Source organism: Amblyraja radiata, chromosome 37 (genome assembly GCF_010909765.2).
Source record: "Amblyraja radiata isolate CabotCenter1 chromosome 37, sAmbRad1.1.pri, whole genome shotgun sequence".
Lineage (NCBI taxonomy): Eukaryota > Metazoa > Chordata > Chondrichthyes > Rajiformes > Rajidae > Amblyraja > Amblyraja radiata.
In genome coordinates this window covers 16,114,870-16,133,640 of record NC_045992.1, presented here as the reverse complement: position 1 = coordinate 16,133,640, position 18,771 = coordinate 16,114,870, and the positions used below count along the sequence as shown (strand labels likewise).

Below are 18,771 nucleotides of genomic sequence, written 5' to 3'. Positions count from 1 at the left end.
AATCTAATCCAGGTATCACCTCAGCGCAGAAGGAGAAGAGGAGGGAAGAGACTGCAGCCCTAAGACTTTTGCCTCCATCACAGTGAGGAGATGTTGGGTGGACTCACTGTGGTGGATGTTAATATGTGTTTATTGTTGTTTTTTTTATTGTATTGTATTGTATGTATGACTGCTTCAATTTCGTTCAGACTTCGGTCTGGATGACAATAAAAGGCTATCTTATCTTATCTTATCTTATCTTATCTTATCTGTCCAAGTCTATTTTAAAGGCTGTTATAGTACCAGCCTCAACTACCACCCCTGGCCGCCCATTCTATAAACACCACACTCTGAGTGAAAAAGTCCAGGAGGATGGAGGGCAAGGAGCATTGATAGGAATGCAAGCGGCAAAGAGGGGCAGCGGTAGAGCTGCTGCCTTCCAGCACCAGAGACCCGGGTTCGATCCTGACCATGGGTGCTGTCCGTACGGCGTTTGTACGTTCTCCCTGTGACCTGCGTGGTTTACACCGGGATTGTTGGCTTCCTCCCACACTCTAAAACATGTCAGTTAATTGGCTTGGTATAAACGTAAATTGTCCATAGTGTGTGTAGGATAGTGTAAGTGTGCAGGGATCGCAGGTCGGAGCAGACTACGGCCTGTTTCCGCATTGTATCTCTAAACTAAACTAAACTAAACTAAACTAATCTAAACTAAGCTAAAGGCACTGAACTTGATAAGTAAGGGTGAGATTGTTGACAAGCCAGGAGGTATCTGTGATCACTATGCTACCTGAGCTACCTTCCTATCTTAAGTATCTCGGCATATTATTAAAATGGTTTCAGTTTTGCAACAGCAATGAACCTGATAGAACGTATAAAGTTACACTATAATTATGTTGCTGCACCTAGTGTTAAAAAACCCATTATGAACTCAGTCGCAATGTGGCTGAGGGGATCCAAAATGCCATTGCTTTTGAACACAAGCCTCTCCTCTTACGTAACAGGGATAAAGAATAAGAATTATTGTCTCACAAAGCATTGCTTCCAAATGATCCTATGCACATAGGTTGCAATCAATAATCCAGTCATTAGAAAACCATCAACAAAACTGAGAAGATGACAGGCGAGATTGCATCAGTATTGTCAAAGGTACAAACGGTCTTTGCCAACAACTGTACATAGTCCAATTTCCTCAAGATTTCACAACAATCAAATGTTGGTGGTTCTCCGAATCGTTCCCTGTTGTTCCAGTCAGGCTTCCAGTTTGACCTTTAGTCATAGGGTGGTGAATCTGTAGAATTCTTTGCCACAGAAGAATGGGGTTAGGAGGGAGAGGTAGATCAGCCGTGATTGAATGGCAGAGTAGACTTAATGGGCTGAATGGCCTAACTCTGCTCCTATCACTTATGAGTACTTCACAATCCAAGCTATACCTGCTAATTCCACGAGACCTTGCCTCTCATGTCTTTACCCTCGATACTGATCTCCTCAGTGAGTTTAATTTACTTTACTATAGAGATACAGCACAGGAACAGGTCCTTCGGTCCACTGAGTTTGCGTCGACCATCGATCACCCCTACTCTAATGGCCCTGTCCCACTGTACCAGCTCATTCAAGAGCTCTCCTGAGTTTAAAAAAAAATCAAACTCGTGGTAAGCACGTAGAATGTACGTAGCGGGTACGTCGGAGCTCGGGGACGTCTCTTAGCGGCTCGTAACGCTAACGGCAGGTACTCGGGAAATGCGGTAAGCTCGGGAAGACTCGTGAAGATTTTTCAACATGTTGAAAATTGTCCACGAGAGCCCCGAGTACCTGCGAGCGGCCATTACCGTAAATCTCCGAGTTCGAATCAGGGCAAACTCGGGAGAACTCTTGAATGAACTCGTACAGTGGGACAGGGCCATAACACTATCCTACGCACTAGGGACAATTTACAACTTTTACTGAAGCCAATGATAGGGAGTCACTAATTATGTTTTTCTTCCATTCAAGAATCAATGTTTCTGTTGAAGGTTTTGTGTCATTGAGTGAACCTCCTTTGGTAAGTTTTCTTGGAAGATGCCACATCGGTAGAGCCGCTGCCTCACAGCGCCACGGACCCGACTACGTTTGATCCTGACTATGGGTGCTGCCTGTGTGGAGTTTGCACGTTCTCCCCGTGACTGCGTGGGGCTCCTCCAGGTGTTCTGGTTTCCTCCCACACTCCAAAGACATGCGGGTCTGCAGCTTAAGTGGCTTCTGTGCATTGTCCCTAGTGTGTAGGATAGAACTATTGTGAACGGGTCTTAGTTGGTCAGTGTGGACTCGATGGGCCGAAGGGCCTGTTTCTATGCTGTTCTCTAAGCTAAAGTCAACTAAATAGACAGACAACTAATGCGATTTAACATTTTACACATTGGCTCTATCTTTACAAAATTGTCACTTTTGCAATAATCTGAAAATGACATGTAGAGTCACGTGGCAGAGAGGTTGCAGAACAAAATGTTTGTTCATTTACTTTGATATGAAATTAAGGAGAAAATGTGCAGTTATTATATGAAATGATTCACACAACACATGATACAATCTTCCAATATCCAAAAGGTTAAAGCACTTAGAACATAGAACAGCTCAAGAGCAGGCCATTCGGCCCACAATGTCTGTGCCAAACTTGATGCCAAGACCACCTCTTATCTCCCTGAGCATAATCCATGTCCCTCCATTCCCTACGTCCAAATGCCTATCCAAATGTATCTTAAACACCAATATAAGACCCTATCTTCAGTCAGATTTGACTGGACTTTGTCTGGTACTAAACCCTTTATCCTGTATCTGTACACGGAGGCCGGCTCGATTATAATCATGCACAGTCTTACCGATGACTGGTTGGCACGCAACAAAGAGTTTTTCGCTGTACACATAACAATAAACTAAATTAAAATATAATGAAACTAAACCCATGAGAGCACGATCCAGGCACTCGCCACTATGTGTAAAGATGTTTAAGAAGGAACTGCAGATGCTGGAAAAGCGAAGGTAGACAAAAATGCTGGAGAAACTCAGCGGGTGAGGCAGCATCTATGGAGCGAAGGGAATAGGCGACGTTTCGGGTCGAGACCCTTCTTCAGACTTCTTCTTCAGAGTTTGAAGGAGGGTCTCGACCCGAAACGTTGCCTATTTCCTTCGCTCCATAGATGCTGCCTCACCCGCTGAGTTTCTCCAGCATTTTTATCTACTCTGTGTAAAGATGTTGTCCACATCTCGCTTAGACTTTGTCCCCTCTCACCTTAAAACGATGCCATTCTTCCATCCTGGGAAATGGTCTGGCTGTCCAACCTATTTCTGTCTCTCATAATCTATCAGTAGATCATATATCACTTAGACAACACTCTTTATATTCTATCCTTTAATTAGCAACTTTAATATTGTAGTCATAAGTCGTACAGTGTGGAAACAGGCCCTTCAGCCCGACTTGCCCACACTAACCAACATATCCTATCTACTAATCCCACCTGCCTGTGTTTGGCCCATATCCATCCAAACCTGCCCTATCCATGTACCTGTCTAATTGTTTCATAAATGTTGCAATAATCCCTGCCTTAACTATCTCCTCTGGCAGCTCGTTCCATATACCCACCACCCTTTGTGTGAAAAAGTTTACCCCTCAGATTCCTATTAAATCTTCCCCCCTCACCTTAAACCTATGTCCTCTGGTTCATGATTCCCCAACTTTGGGCAAGAGACTCTATGCGTCTACCTGATCTATTCCGCTCATGATTTTATACACAAATATGTTAAAATGTACACAAATATATGACACGTTATATGACTTAAACAGCACTCTATGTCCCTGTTGAACCAAGGGTCACATCAACCAAGCATAATTGTCTCCTCACCAACACTGAGCATTCAGTTCACTCCTTTAAACTGTACGAAGGAAATATTTCCTTGTAATGAAAAGTATCACCATATTCCATCTTCTGCTTCCTAACAGAAAGCACTGCTTCCAAGATGGTTCCCAAACCAGGCGACTATTTGTGTGCTAGCCACAGATGCAGATCTACAATCATATATTACAATCGCTCCACACTATTAAATCTCTCTTCCCACAGCGACATTCCTTACTTTACCTTGAGTATGTAAGACATATGTTTATATATTCTGTTGTGCTGCAGCAAGTAAGAATTTCATTGTTCTATCTGGGACATATGACAATAAAACACTCTTGACTCTTGACTATCCCTGATCGGACTTTGCTGGCTCTACCTTGCTCTAAACGTTATTCCCCTAACATGTATCTACACACTGCAAATGGCTCAATTGTAATCATGTATTGTCTTTTCCGCTGACTGGTTAGCACGCAACAAAAGCTTTTCACTGTACCTCGGTGCTTGTGACAATAAACCAAGCTAAAAACAGTACTAAACGGTCTGAAGAAAGGTCGCAACCCGAAACATCACCCATTCCTTCTCTCCAGAGACGCTGCCTGTCCCGCTGAGTTACTCCAGCATTTTGTGTCCATCTGAACGAAACCATCCACAGATAACAACCACAAGATGGGTCTGAAGAAGGGTCTCGACCCGAAACGTCACCCATTCCTTCTCTCCGGAGATGCTGCCTGTCCCGCTGAGTTACTCCAGCATTTCGATTTAAACCAGCATCTACAGTTCTATCCTACACAAGGTGGGTTGTGTGAGCCGATCACTAGTAAAAGAATATATAGAGGCACGGGTGCATTGGTACCATTACTGAAGCCATTCCTCAATGTAAACCATGCGGGCCTAATGACCAACACCTCGCCAAGGATCACGTTACACCAACCTGATCGCGGCACCGAATTCCACAATAACATTAAACCCCATCTGCAGACCAGCCCAAGCCAACAGCCTAGACCGCGTGTAAACTAGAAGATGATTAGGGAGCAGATGGGTAGCACACGGCTGCCGTGCCAGAAACACTAGCTGCCCTACAGGTGACAGTACAAAGAACTGGATCGGGTTTCCTCCTCACCTTCATCTCTTTTCCTTTTAGCCTCACCATTCGATCGTGGAATGCCCAGAATCCCGTTGATGGAGTAGGATCCCACGGGATCATTGGACGCCGAGGATACGGGCGGAGAGTTGGTACTGGGGACTGAAAGAAATCCATTAAATGTTATTGTTTTAAAACAGTCGCCATTTCTCAGCATCTCTACAATGCATCTTAGCTCATTATGCTCTACAACAGTACTTCGCAAACTTTGACTAACATTTTCTAATGAGATCAAGCGCCGGTCCCGACCCAAAGTGCCACCCATCCTTTTATACTCCAGAGATGCTGCCAGACCTGCTGAGTTACTTCAGCATTTTGTGTCCATCTTTGGTATACACCCAAAAATACTTATTGTCAAACTTAAATATTACTATTAAGTATAGCTTTCAGCTTCTCAACCAACCAGAGATTTGTTATGCCCCTGTCCCACTTAGGAAACCTGAACGGAAACCTCTGGAGACTTTGCGTCCCACCCAAGGTTTCCGTGCGATTCCCGGAGGTTGCAGGTGGTTGCCGGAGGTTGCAGGTAGTGGAAGCAGGTAGACTGACAAAAACCTCCGGGAACCTCTGGGAACCTCCGGGAACCGCACGGAAACCTTGGGTGGGGCGCAAAGTCTCCAGAGGTTTCCGTTCAGGTTTCCTAAGTGGGACAGGGGCATTAGTATATTTAATTTCATTTAGTTTAGAGATACAGCAAGTGAACAAGCCCTGTAGCATGCATTGGACAAAAAAGTGCGGTACAGTCGTGCAACAGATGAATTACAGCACCAGAGACATGGGTTCGAACCTGACTATGGGTGCTGTCTGTATGGAGATTGTACGCTCTCCCTGTGACCTGCGTGGGTTTTCTCCGGGTGCTCTGGTTTCCTCCCACACTCCAAAAACGCACGTGTTTGTAGGTTAATTGTCGGTTACAAATTGTAAGTTGGCACTAGTGTGTGCAGGATAGTGCTAGTGTGCGGGGATCGCTGGCCGGCGCAGACTCCGTGGGCTGAAGGGCCTGTTTCCGCGCAGTTTCTCCAAAGTCAAAAAGTCTAACAACACCACCTAGACTAATACCTCAATAATCATGCATGAATCATGCTGTAATATGCAAGTCATCATTTTGAAACTTTTCAAGAAATACAATTTAGGGAAACAATGAGCGCTTTTCGAGAGAGGTTTAGTGGAGTACAAGGCAGAACAACCGCCTGTAAGATCATATGGGATAGGAGCAGAATTAGGACATTCGGCCCATCAAGTCTGCTCTGCCATTCAATCATGGTTTATCTGTTTCTCTCTCCTAACTCCATTCTCTCGAAACCTGTCCTATCCATGTACCTGACTAAATTAACCTATCCATGTTCCTAGGGTTGCTGCCTGACCCGCTGAGTTACTCCCGTACTGTGTGTCTTTTTTTTTGTAAACCAGCATCTGCAGTTCCTTGTTTCCACTAGATAGGAGTGCATCCCTATAACACTCAGCCTATAACAACAGTCGGGAAGTTTGAGCTTCCATTCACTGTGGTGTGATAGTTTAGTTAGTTGAGTTTGGAGATACAACGCAAAACAGGCCCTTCGGCCCATCGAGTCCGCACCGACCAGCGATCCCCGCACATTAACACTATCTTACATTAGGGACATTTTGTACATTTATACCAATGCAATTAACCTACAAACCTGGACGTCTTTGGAGTGTGGGAGGAATCACAGGAAGGTCAGGGGGAAGAACGTACAAACTCCACACACACAACAGCCATTCTCAGGATCGAACCCAGGTCTCTGGCGCTGTAAGGCAGCAACTCTACTGTGCGCCACTAGCTAATTAAGCAAATGTGTTAATTAAGCATTTCATGTGTTTGTCCAAGTTTGCGAGGCTGGTGGGTTGGGGATTGAGGTAGATAAGGAGGTTGGCAGGTTGTGATCGGGAGTTGGGGGGGTGGAGGGGGGGGGGGGGGCACAGTAACACAGCGGTAGAGTTGCTGCCTAATGCCCCTGTCCCACTTAGGAAACCTGAACGGAAACCTCTGGAGACTTTGTGCCCCACCCAAGGTTTCCGTGTGGTTCCCGGAGGTTCCCGGAGGCTTTTGTCAGTCTCCCTACCTGCTTCCACTACCTGCAACCTCCGGCAACCACCTGCAACCTTCGGGAACCGCACGGAAACCTTGGGTGGGGTGCAAGGTCTCCAGAGGTTTCCGTTCAGGTTTCCTAAGTGGAACAGGGGTATTTTTTACAGCGCCAGAGACATGGGTTTGATCCTGACTACAGATGCTTGTCTGTATGGATTCTAAATGTAAATTGTCCCTAGTGCGTAGGGTAGCATTAATGTGCGGGGATTGCTGTTCGGTGAGTCTGTTTCCGTGCTGTATCTCTAAACTAAACTAAAGGTGGTCGGAGGGCTGTTTCTGAAGGAGGATAGGGGTGGATTCAGCTGTGATACCTTACAGGGATGAAGAGGCAGCCAATACTCACTGTCAAGACTCAGACGTGAATAAAGGCCACTTGAGCAAGGTATCGGTGGCAAGCTGGTTCCCCACAGATCTCCAGCCCAGTGAGATGAAGCATCTGGCGGGAATGGGGGAGACAAAATTAGGAGACGAGACGAAACAAAAAAAAAAAAAAATTGCAAAATTATCTCAAAAGGAAGTGGACATTATCAGGTGGTACATTGGATCTCTGACAAGGAAAATGGAAAAATAATGTAATTATTAGACTCGGTGTGCAGGGGTAGGGGAAATTACATGCTGCTTGGTTTCAGAGAAATGACCAGCTTTGCTCGATGCAGTGATTCTTCATAGAAGCACATTAAAACTAGCAGAGTGCATTCAGGTCAGTGGCTTGTGTTCATGGGTCAAGCAATCTTCTCTCTGCAGCTGCAATCATGTGAGTTTTGAAAGATTTGTCCTGTGTCGTGCCGAAAGATGTATTGTTCGGTTTAGTTTAGAGATGCAGCGCGGAAACTGGCCCTTCGGCCCATCGAGTCCCATGCTGACTAGTGACCAGCCCGTACATTAGCACCATCCTACGTACTAGGGACAATTTACAATTTTTTACCAAAGCCAGTTAACCTACAAACCTGTATGTTTTTGAAGAGTTTAGGATGAGAGGCAATCTTATTGAAACATGTAAGATTGTTAAGGGTTTGGACACGCTAGAGGCCTTGGACTCTGGCGCTGTAAGGCAGCAACTCTACCGCTCCGCCACAGTGCTGCCCTAACTTATATATACCTGTGTATGTGTATGTGCATGTGTATATGTATATGCGTGTGTATGTGTATATGCATGTGTATGTGTATGTATGTGTCCAACTGATTTGTTTTGCCTGCTTTGATCCTAATGTCTACACAACAGGTTCACCTCATGCCAGTAAGTAAACCTTATTGGCCCCGACTAGCTGTATACCCACCCAAGCGAGCTCAACCCAACATTCACCCAGCCAAGTGTGTAGAAAGGATGTGCAGGTGCTGATTTATACGGAAGATAGACACAAAGTGCTGAAGCAACTCAGCGGCTCAGGCAGTGTCTCTGGAGAAAAAGGATGGGTGACATTTCGGGTGGAGACCAGAGTCTGAAGAAGGGTCCCGGCCCAAAATGCCACCCATCCTTTTACTCCAGAGATGCTGCCAGCCCCGCTGAGTTACTTCAGCACTTTGGTCTACACCCAAGAAATACTTATTGTCAAACATAAATATTACTATTAAGCATAGCTTTCAGCTTCTCAACCTGCCAGAGATTTGTTAGTATATTTAATTTTGTTTAGTTTAGAGATACAGCATGGAAACAAGCCGTGTAGCATGCATTGGACAAAACGCGTTGGACAAAACGAGTGCACAGTGGTGCAGCGGGTGTGTTGCTACCTTACAGCGACAGAGACACAGTGTTTGATCCTGACCTCGGATGCTGTCTGTACAGAGTTTGTCAGTTCTCCCTGTGACCGCGTGGGTTTTCTCCGGGTGCTCCGGTTTCCTCCCACACTCCAAAGACAAGCAGTTTAGGAGGTTAATTAGCTTTGGTAAAGTGCCCTCAGTGTGTAGGATAATGCCAGTATACAGGTGAATGTGGTTGGCGTGGACTCAGTAGACTGAAGGGCCCGTTTCCACATTGTATCTCTGAAGTCTTAAAGTCTAAAGTACTGGAGTATATGCCCCTGTCCCACTTAGGAAACCTGAACAGATACCTCTGGAGACTTTGCGCCCCACCCAAGGTTTCCGTGCGATTCCCTGAGGTTGCAGGTGGTTTCCGGAGGTTGCAGGCAGTGGAAGCAGGTAGGGAGACTGACAAAAACCTCCGGGAACCTCCGGGAACTGCACGGAAACCTTGGGTGGGGCGCAAAGTCTCCAGAGGTTTCCGTTCAGGTTTCCTAAGTGGGACAGGGGCACAACTCAGCGGGTCAGGCAGCATCTCTGGAGAAAAGGGATAGGTGACGTTTTGGGTCAGAACCCATCGTCAGCCCGCCAACCCCACTCTGACTGTCAATCGCCCATCATGACATCCCACTTTCTCGTCCGCTCCCTACACACTAGGGGCAATTAACCCACAAACCCACACGTCTTCGGGATGTGGGAGGAAACCGGAGCACCCGGAGGAAACCCACACGGTCACAGGGAGAACGTGCAAACTCCACACACAGAGAGCACCCGAGATCTGAATCGAACCCGGGTCACTGGTGCTGTGAGGCAACTAGATATTACTTAAACGTGTGTGCGACTGTCTAAGTTTGGGCAAGGAGATGAGTGTGAGAGTGGGGGAGAGATAGACAGGAAAGAGCTCTGCCGTGGAAAATCTGCCACAGACTGGACTGAAATCACACTGAAATATATTCATAATTTCATTTCCTCTAGAAGCAGAATACGGCCATTCGGCCCATCTATTCTATTCCACCATTCAATCATGTCTGATCTATCTTTCCCTCCTCTCAACCCCATTCTCCTGCCTTCGCCCCATAACTCCTGACATCCGTACTAATGAAATCTACCGTGAATACCTTTGCTTCCTATCAATCCTCGTACAATGGCTCAGTGCAATATGCTCAATCCTACTTTTACCACAGTTTATAATCTTTTGAAAATATAAATGGCATCACACAGTGGGACTGTCGCTTAAAACATATGAAGCAACTGAACTGAACGGAATCATTATCAAGAATTAATCAGTGGGCAATATTTGACATGATCCTTAGTGGAGCATCAGCAGTAATGGGAGTTAAGGCAGGTACGTTGAGATCGTCCACAGATCAACTATGATGTTCACTGCTGGAACTAACTCAAGACACCAAACCTACTTGTTTTTCAAATTCCAATGTTTTTTTCAAATTCCTGCGTTTTTCAAATTGCAAGGTGTACGACAATGACGTTACTAACATAAATAGTGCTGATTCACTGATCACTAGACACACAATCCCATTCTTGTCTCTAACTCTCTCTCTCTTTCTCAATCACACGCACACGCTCTCTCCGTAGCACACACTCTCCTTATCACACACACACTCACTCTCCATCACAGACACACAGTCTCTTTCTCACACACACAGACACACTCTCTCACAGACACACACACACACACTCATTATGGACACATACTCTCTCTCTCTCTCTCTCTCACACTCTCATTTACAGAACTATCCAATCAACTGATCTATCCTGAGCTGCCCTGGCCTCATTCAAATCTGGCCAAGTTCAGTTTGAGCTTAGTCACTATCCTCCTCCCCCTCCCCAGTTATTAGAATTAGTTTACATGGAAACACATTGCACAAAGTGATGTACTCTGTGTGTGTGTGTTTTCGAGATACACCATGGATACAGAACCTTTGGCCCACCGAGACCACGCTGACCAACAATCATTCATTCACACTAGTTCGACCTTATCCCAACTTCACATACACTCCCTGTGCACCATGGGCGATTTACACAGAATAATTAACAAACTCGCACGTCTTTGGGGTGTGGGAGGAAACCTGAGCACCCGGAGATAACCCATGCGGCCACAGGGAGGACATGTACACTCCTCACAGACAGCACCCGAGGTCGGGATTAAACCCGGGTCCCTCTGTGGGTCAAAAGCTCTCACAGCTATGTCACTGTGTGTGTGTGTTTGTTTGTGTGTGTGTGTGTGTGTGTGTGTGTGTGTGTGTGTGTGTGTGTGTGTGTGTGTGTGTGTGTGTGTGTGTGTGTGTGTGTGTGTGTGTGTGTGTGTGTGTGTGTGTGTGTGTGTGTGTGTGTGTGTGTGTGTGTGTGTGTGTGTGTGTGTGTGTCTGTGTGTGTGTGTGTGAGTGTGTGTGTGTGTGTGTGTGTGTGAGTGTGTGTGTGTGTATGTGTGTGCATCTGTGTTGAGAGTGCAACGTACATTGTACGTATACAAAATCACGTTACACAATATGACTAATAATAGTAGTCTAATGGGCGCTGGAACAATCAGCCACCTGTGCTCAGTTACAAGCTGTTCTTTCCCTGTGCTATTCAAACAGATCTGTGTGATCTTGCCTTCAATAACTGCTCCACTTGCAGAGAGTGTATGCACAACATCTCCGTGATGTAACTGTAAAATTACACCAATTACACCAGCTAGGATAATCTATAAATCATCTCTGTGAAAACAAGTGCAAAAGCAATTGGAGCCCCCCCCCCACCCCCCCCCCCCCCCCCCCCCCCCCCCCACCCTACATCTTCGCATAGAGCCTTCTTCAGCCCCGATCCAAAACGTCACCTATTCCTTCTCTCCAGAGATGCTGTCTGACCCGCTGAGTTACTCCAGCACTTTGTGTCTATCTTTGGTGTAAACCAGCATCTGCAGTTCCTTCTTATACACCCCTCAACGCCTATAGGTGAGGGTAATGCCCAATATAGTACTGAGCCAGGTTTGCTCTGTACCTTTTCATACCTCTAGTTTCTCTCTCCCTTTAATCTCAGTCTGAAGGAGGGTCTCGACCTGAAACGTCACATATTCCTTTTTCTCCAGAGATGTTGTCTGACCCGCTAGGTTACTCCAGCACTTTGTGTCTATGTTTGGTGTAAACCAGCATCTGCAGTTCCTTCCGACACATTGTACTGAGCCATGCAGACTGGCATAAACAAGTAACTTACATCAGTCAGGGCTGCATATGAATCCTGCAATATTCCCTTACATAATTTGTTGTAATTCTACAAATTCAGCAAGGCTTTCTATCCCAGACTACTGACAAACATTGCAAGTATTGCAGTTGGAGCTGGATGGAATGAGGTTTAGCAGTGTTGGCCATCTTGTTCAGATAGAATATGACACAGTATTTTGATTCTTGGTTTAATTAACAAGCTGATTTTAGACTTTAGAGATACAGTGCTGAAACAGGCCCTTCGGCCGAACGGGTCCGTGCCCACCAGTGGTCACCCTGTACGCTAGCACTGTCCTACACACCAGGGACAATGTACAACTTGGTACAACTTACCAAAGCCAATCAGCCTACAAGCCTGTACGCCTTTGGAATGTGGGTGGAAACCGGAGCGCCCGGAGAAAACCCACTTGTTCACAGGGAGAACGTGCAAACTCCGTACAGACAGCACCCGTAGTCGGGATTGAAACCGGGTCTCTGGCGCTGTGAGGCAGCAACTCTATCACTGCGCCACCATGCCATCGAGACTTTGAGGGTCTCCTTTGGCAGCACGGTGACGCAGCGGTAGAGTTGCTGCCCCACAGCGCCAGAGACACGGGTTCCATTCTGACCACGGGTGCAGCCTGTGTGGAGCTTGAATGTTCTCCCTGTGACTGTGTGGGCTTCCTCTGGGTGTTCATGTTCATACATCATAGGAGCAGAATTAGGCCATTCCGCCCATCGAGTCTACCCCACCATTCAATCACGGCTGATCTATCTTTCCCTCTCAACCTCATTCTCCTGCCTTCTCCCCGTAACCTTTGACACCCGTACTAATCAAGAATCTCCGCTTTAAAATACCCAATGACTTGGCCTCCACAGCCGTCTGTGGCAATGAAGTCCACAGATTCACCGCCCTCCGCTTTCCTCCCACGTCCCAAAGACAAGCGGGTTTGTAGGTTAATTGTCCCTCTGTCAATTATCGCCAGTGTGTACGGAGCGGATGGGAATGTGGGATGACATAGAGCTAGTTTCAGATTCAGATTCAGATTCAATTTTAATTGTCATTGTCAGTGTACAGTACAGAGACAACGAAATGCATTTAGCATCTCCCTGGAAGAGCGACATAGCAAATGATTTAAATAAATAATAATAAGTGATAATAAGTGTCCGGGGGGTGGGGGGGTGATTGGCAGTCACCGAGGTACGTTGTTGAGTAGAGTGACAGCCGCCGGGAAGAAGCTGTTCCTGGACAGTCTAGTTTGATCCTTGGTCAGCATCGACTCGGTGGGCTGAAGGGCCTATTTCCATGCTGTTTCTCTAGGCTGGACTAAACCACACCAAAGAGTCCTGGAATTATACTATTGCAAGAAGAAAGTCAATTGGGCCAATTGTAGTATTGCTGAAACTATATAATATCTCACTTTCCCCTCTTTCCTACAACCCGCTATCCCCATAGATATCTTTTTTCACCTGTAAGTTTCAGTTTCATAAGATCAAGTGATAGGATCAGGATTAGGCCATTCGGCCCATCAAATATCCTCTACCATTCAATCATGGCTGATCTATCTCACCCTACTAACCCCTTCTCCCCATAACTTCAGACACTTGTACTAATCAGGAATCTATCTATTTCTGCCTTAAAAATATCCACTGGCTTGGCCTCCACAGCCTTGTCTGCGGCAAAGAATTCCACAGATTCACCACCCTCTGACGAAATAAATTCTCCCTCATCTCCTTCCTAACATAATGTCCTTTAATTCTGAGGCTATGACCTCCAGTCCTAGACTATCACACTAGTGGAAACATCCTCTCCACATCCACGCTATCCAAGCCTTTCACTATTTGCTACATTTCAATGAGGTCCCACCCTCATTCTTCTAAACTCTAGTGTGTACAGGCCCAGTGCCATCAAACGCTCATCATGTTTTAACCTACTCATTCCAGGGATCATTACTGTAAACCACCTCTGGACCCTCTCCAGAGCCAGCACATCCTTCCTCAGATATGGTGCCCAAAATTGCTCACAATATTCCAAATGCGGCCTGACCAGCGCCTTATAGAACCTCAGCATTACATCCCTGTTTCTGTATTCAAGATCTCTCGAAATAAATGCTAGCATTGAGTTTGCTTTCTTTACTACCGTTTCGATTTACAGATTACCTTTTTAGGAATCCTGCACCAGCACTCCGAAATCCCTCTGCACCTGTGATTTCTGGATTTTCTTCCCATTGAGAAAATAATCTAGCCTTTATTCCTACTACCAAAATGCATGACTCCACACTTTGCTACACTATGTTCCATCTGCCACTTCTCTGCCCACTCTCCCAACCTGTCCAAGTCCTTCTGCAGGGTCCCTGCTTTCTCTTCACTACTTGCACGTCCACCTATTTTCATATCATCCTCAAACTTGGCCACAAGCCTTCAATCCCCTCCTCCAAATCATTAATATACAACGTGAAGAGTAGCGGCCCCACCACCGAGCCCTGAGGAATTCCGCTAGTCACTGGTAGCCAACCAGAAAAAGCCCCCTTTATTGCTGCTCTTTGCATTCTGCCATCCAGCCAACCTGCTATCCATGCTAGTATTTGCCCTTTGATACAATGGGCTCTCTTCTTCCTTAGCAGCCTCCTGTGTAGCAACTTATCAAATGCTTTCTGAAAATCTAGGTAAACAACATCTACTTACCCTCCCTTGTCTGTCCTGCTATTTACTTCTTCAAAGAATTCTAGCAAATTTTCTTTACAAAATTAATCTGCATCTTCTACCCTTTAACGCAACACATTCTAAACATTACAACTGACTGCATAAATAAAGATTACTTTCTAGCGAGGCAGCTCAGTGGCACAGCGGCAGAGACCCAGGTTCGATCCTGACTACGGGTGCAGTCCGTACGGGGTTTGTACTTTCTCCCTGTGACCAATCTGAAGAAGGGTTCCGAGCCGAAACGTCACCTATTCCTTTTCTCCAGAGATGCTGCCTGACCCGCTGAGTTACTCCATCATTTTGTGTCCATCTCCCCATGACCGTGTGGGTTTTCCCCCGAATGCTCCAGTTTCCTTATGCCCCTGTCCCACTTAGGAAACCTGAACGGAAACCTCTGGAGACTTTGCGCCCCACCCAAGGTTTCCATGCGGTTCCCGGAGGTTTTTGTCAGTCTCCCTACCTGCTTCCACTACCTGCAACCTCCGGCAACCACCTGCAACCTCCGGGAACCGCACAGAAACCTTGGGTGGGGCGCAAAGTCTCCAGAGGTTTCCGTTCAGGATTCCTAAGTGGGACAGGGGCATTACACACTCCAAAGATGTGCAGGTTTGTAGGTTAATTGGCTTCTGCAAATTGTAAATTGTCCCTAGTATGTAGGATAGTGCTAGTGTACGGGGTGATCGCTGGTCAGCATGGACTCGGTGGGCTGAAGGGCCTGTTTCCATGCTGTGTCTATAACCTAAACTAAATTAAAATAAGTATCTCTGTTACTGGTGCTCCGGTTTCCACCCACACTCCAAAGGCATACAGGTTTGTAGGCTAATTGGCCTGGTAAAATTGTAAAAAGTCCCTAGTGTGTGTAGGATAGTGCTAGCACCGATCGCTGGTCGGTGCAGACTCGGTGGGCCCAAGGACTTATTTCCACACCGTATCTGTAAACTAAACTAGTCCTCCTGACAATTCTTTCCCAGCTTTCTTTATGAAAACACTGATGGAAATTTGGAATAATTTTTGCTGTAATATGGACAATTCCAGCTTGCCCAGACTCCCCTTCGTATTTAAATCTGCCCTAGATTTGCAAACCGGCTCTGCACCCTCTCAATGATGGTGCAGTACCCAGCAACAGTCAGGTCTTTAAGAGGAGAAGGTAGGAAATTCCTGGGCAGCCGAGAGTTGGCGTGCATAAAGTTACCGCACCAGAGCGGTAATTCCACTGTTGGACCACAGATGCCACTCCTGATCATTGCTAAGCATGACATTATACCAGAGGGCTAATTTTCACTGCACCTGGTTTAGTTGATCTAAAATTGCTAAATCAACCAGATGGCTGCAATTGGTGTTGAAATAAGATAGTCTCAAAGCATGAATTAAAACATTACAAATAATGATTATTTGGCTAAATTATTACAGTTAATTTGGGAGATTGTTTTTTAAAAATAAGTGCAGAACAGTCAGGGGATGGATTACCCTTTCACCTCCTAGATCTAAGTCGTTCATCTCTTGAGTTTCACATTTAAACTCAGCCAAGAAAGAGTGGGTTAAAATCTGCTCGGCAGAAAATATGTCTCTTTGCCTGATAATGATGAAGATATAACAGGAAATACACTATCGTTCAATGTTAACTTCACAAGGCTAGTAGGTGTGAGAACTGACACGTTAGAACATCATAACATTAGCTTTTAGATTGTGGTGCACATATAGAGCATGGAACAGTGAAACACAAGAACAGGCCCATAATGTCTGTGTCAAAACAGGATAGCGGTTGCAAGATTCACTGCAGAATTTTATATATTTAAGTGTGTGTGTGGGTGTGTGTGTGTGTGTGTGTGTGTGTGTGTGTGTGTGTGTGTGTGTGTGTGTGTGTGTGTGTGTGTGTGTGTGTGTGTATGTGTCTGTGTGTGTGTATGTGTGTGTGTGTGTGTGTGTGTGTGTGTGTGTGTGTGTGTGTGTGTGTGTGTGTGTGTGTGTGTGTGTGTGTGTGTGTGTGCGCGCATATCGGTGGCCCAATTCCATGCTGTATCACTAAAACAGGCAAACACACACACACACATATATATGTGTCTGAAGAAGGGTCTCGACCGAAAACGTCATCTATTCTATAGCTCCACAGATGCTGCCTCACCCGCTGAGTTTCTCCAGCTTTTTTGTCTACCTTTGATTTTTCCAGCATCTGCAGTTCTTTCTTAAACAACACACATATATATAGATATGGATGGTCTGTAAACGCCATATTAAACAAAATTCAGTACACACACGCACACACACACACACGCACACGCACGCACACGCACACGCACACGCACACGCACACACACATTCGCACACACACACATACGCACACACACACAAACACACATGCACACACACCCACACACACACACACACACATACGCACACACACACATACGCACACACACACGCACACACACGCACACACACATACGCACACATACACAAACACACGCTGCTGCAAGTAAGAATGTCATTGTTCCATTTCGGGACATATGACAATAAATCACTCTTTGCTCTCGACTGTAATAACGATGAGAGTTCTGCAGCCGAGGCTTTGCTGCAAGATTGGCAGAAGTAGCTGGGAAATGGTCTCAGCATCCGCATGGATGGAAAATCGGAAAGAAATCCCAATCCACGGACCAGTCAGACTACGGCATTGTACACTGGCCGTGCTGGATTGTGCAGTGCAGCTTGAATGAGATATTAAACCAAGATTTTAATTTTAGTTTTAGTTTTAGTTTTAGAGATACAGCCCGGAAACAGTCCCTTCGACCCAACGAGTCCACGCCGAGCAGATATCCCCGCACATTAACACTACCCACACACACTGGGGACATTTTACATTCATACTAAGCCACTTAACCTACAAACTTGTACGTCTTTGGGGTGTGGGAGGAAACGGAAGATCGTCAGGATTAAAGGACATTCTTTTAGGAAGGAGATGAGGAGAAATTCCTTGAGTCAGAGGGTGGTGAATCTGTGGAATTCTTTACCACAGAAGGCTGTGGAGGACAAGTCAGTGGATATTTTTAAGGCAGAGATAGATAGATTTTTGATTAGTACAGGTGCCAGGGGTTGTGGGGAGAAGGCAGGAGAATGGGGCTAGGAGGGAGAGATAGATCAGCCATGATTGAATGGTGGAGTAGACTTGATGGGCCGAATGGCCTAATTCTACTCCTAAAATTTATGACGTCATGGTCTCGGAGAAAATCCACGCAGGTCACAGGGAGAACGTACAAACTCCGTACAGACAAGCACCTGTAGTCAGGATCGAACCTGCGTCTCGGGCACAGTGAGGCAGTAGCTCTACCGCTGCACCACCGGGCCGCCTCCCCCCCCCCCCACCCCCTCCACCTCCAAATCCCGGAAATCCCGCATCCTCTACTTGCTGCTGTGGCAGTACCCAGGAGAATGGCAACATTCTCCCGGCAAATGAACACTCATCTCACTGGCATTCATGGGCGGTTCTGTGTGCGAGGTTTTTAATGTATTCACCTATTGTGTAACAGCTGCCCCACTTCGTAGCAATTTGTTAATTGTAAAACAACATGTAAACAACAATAAATACATAGTATCTGAGTGACCACAGTTTGATTTCAAATGTCAAACATAATGACCAACATGCCATGTCCAGGAAGGGCTGGTTTAATCCGAAGATGGACACAAAGTAAGCCATTTAGAACGGAGACGAGGAAACATTTTTTCTCACAGAGAGTGGTGAGTGTGAATTCTCTGCCTCAGAGGGTGGTGGAGGCAGGTTCTCTGGATGCTTTCAAGAGAGAGCTAGATAGGGCTCTTAAAAATAGCAGAGTCAGGGGATATGGGGAGAAGGCAGGAACGGGGTACTGATTGGGGATGATCAGCCATGATCACATTGAATGGCGGTGCTGGCTAGAAGGGCCAAATGGCCTACTCCTGCACCTATTGTCTATTGCCTATTGTCTAAAATGCTGGAGTAACTCAGCGGGACAGGCGGCATCCATGGAGAGTAGGAATAGGTGACGTTTCGGGTCGAGATCCTTC

General features: G+C 46.1%; 1 protein-coding gene across 17 annotated transcripts in view; it reads right to left on the bottom strand.

The window, feature by feature from the left end:
* pax2 (paired box 2) overlaps window positions 1-18,771 on the bottom strand; it is a 184,341-nt gene that overhangs the window by 147,680 nt on the left and 17,890 nt on the right. For 10 of the 17 annotated variants that reach the window (XM_033012896.1, XM_033012898.1, XM_033012899.1 and 7 more), the window contains 2 exons: window positions 7,440-7,532; window positions 4,969-5,091 (listed from right to left, as the gene is read on the bottom strand). In XM_033012896.1, coding sequence (XP_032868787.1) covers window positions 4,969-5,091; window positions 7,440-7,532 — 216 coding nt within the window. The remainder of the gene's footprint in view (window positions 1-4,968; window positions 5,092-7,439; window positions 7,533-18,771) is intronic. The other 7 variants (XM_033012904.1, XM_033012907.1, XM_033012905.1 and 4 more) reach the window with 1 other exon arrangement.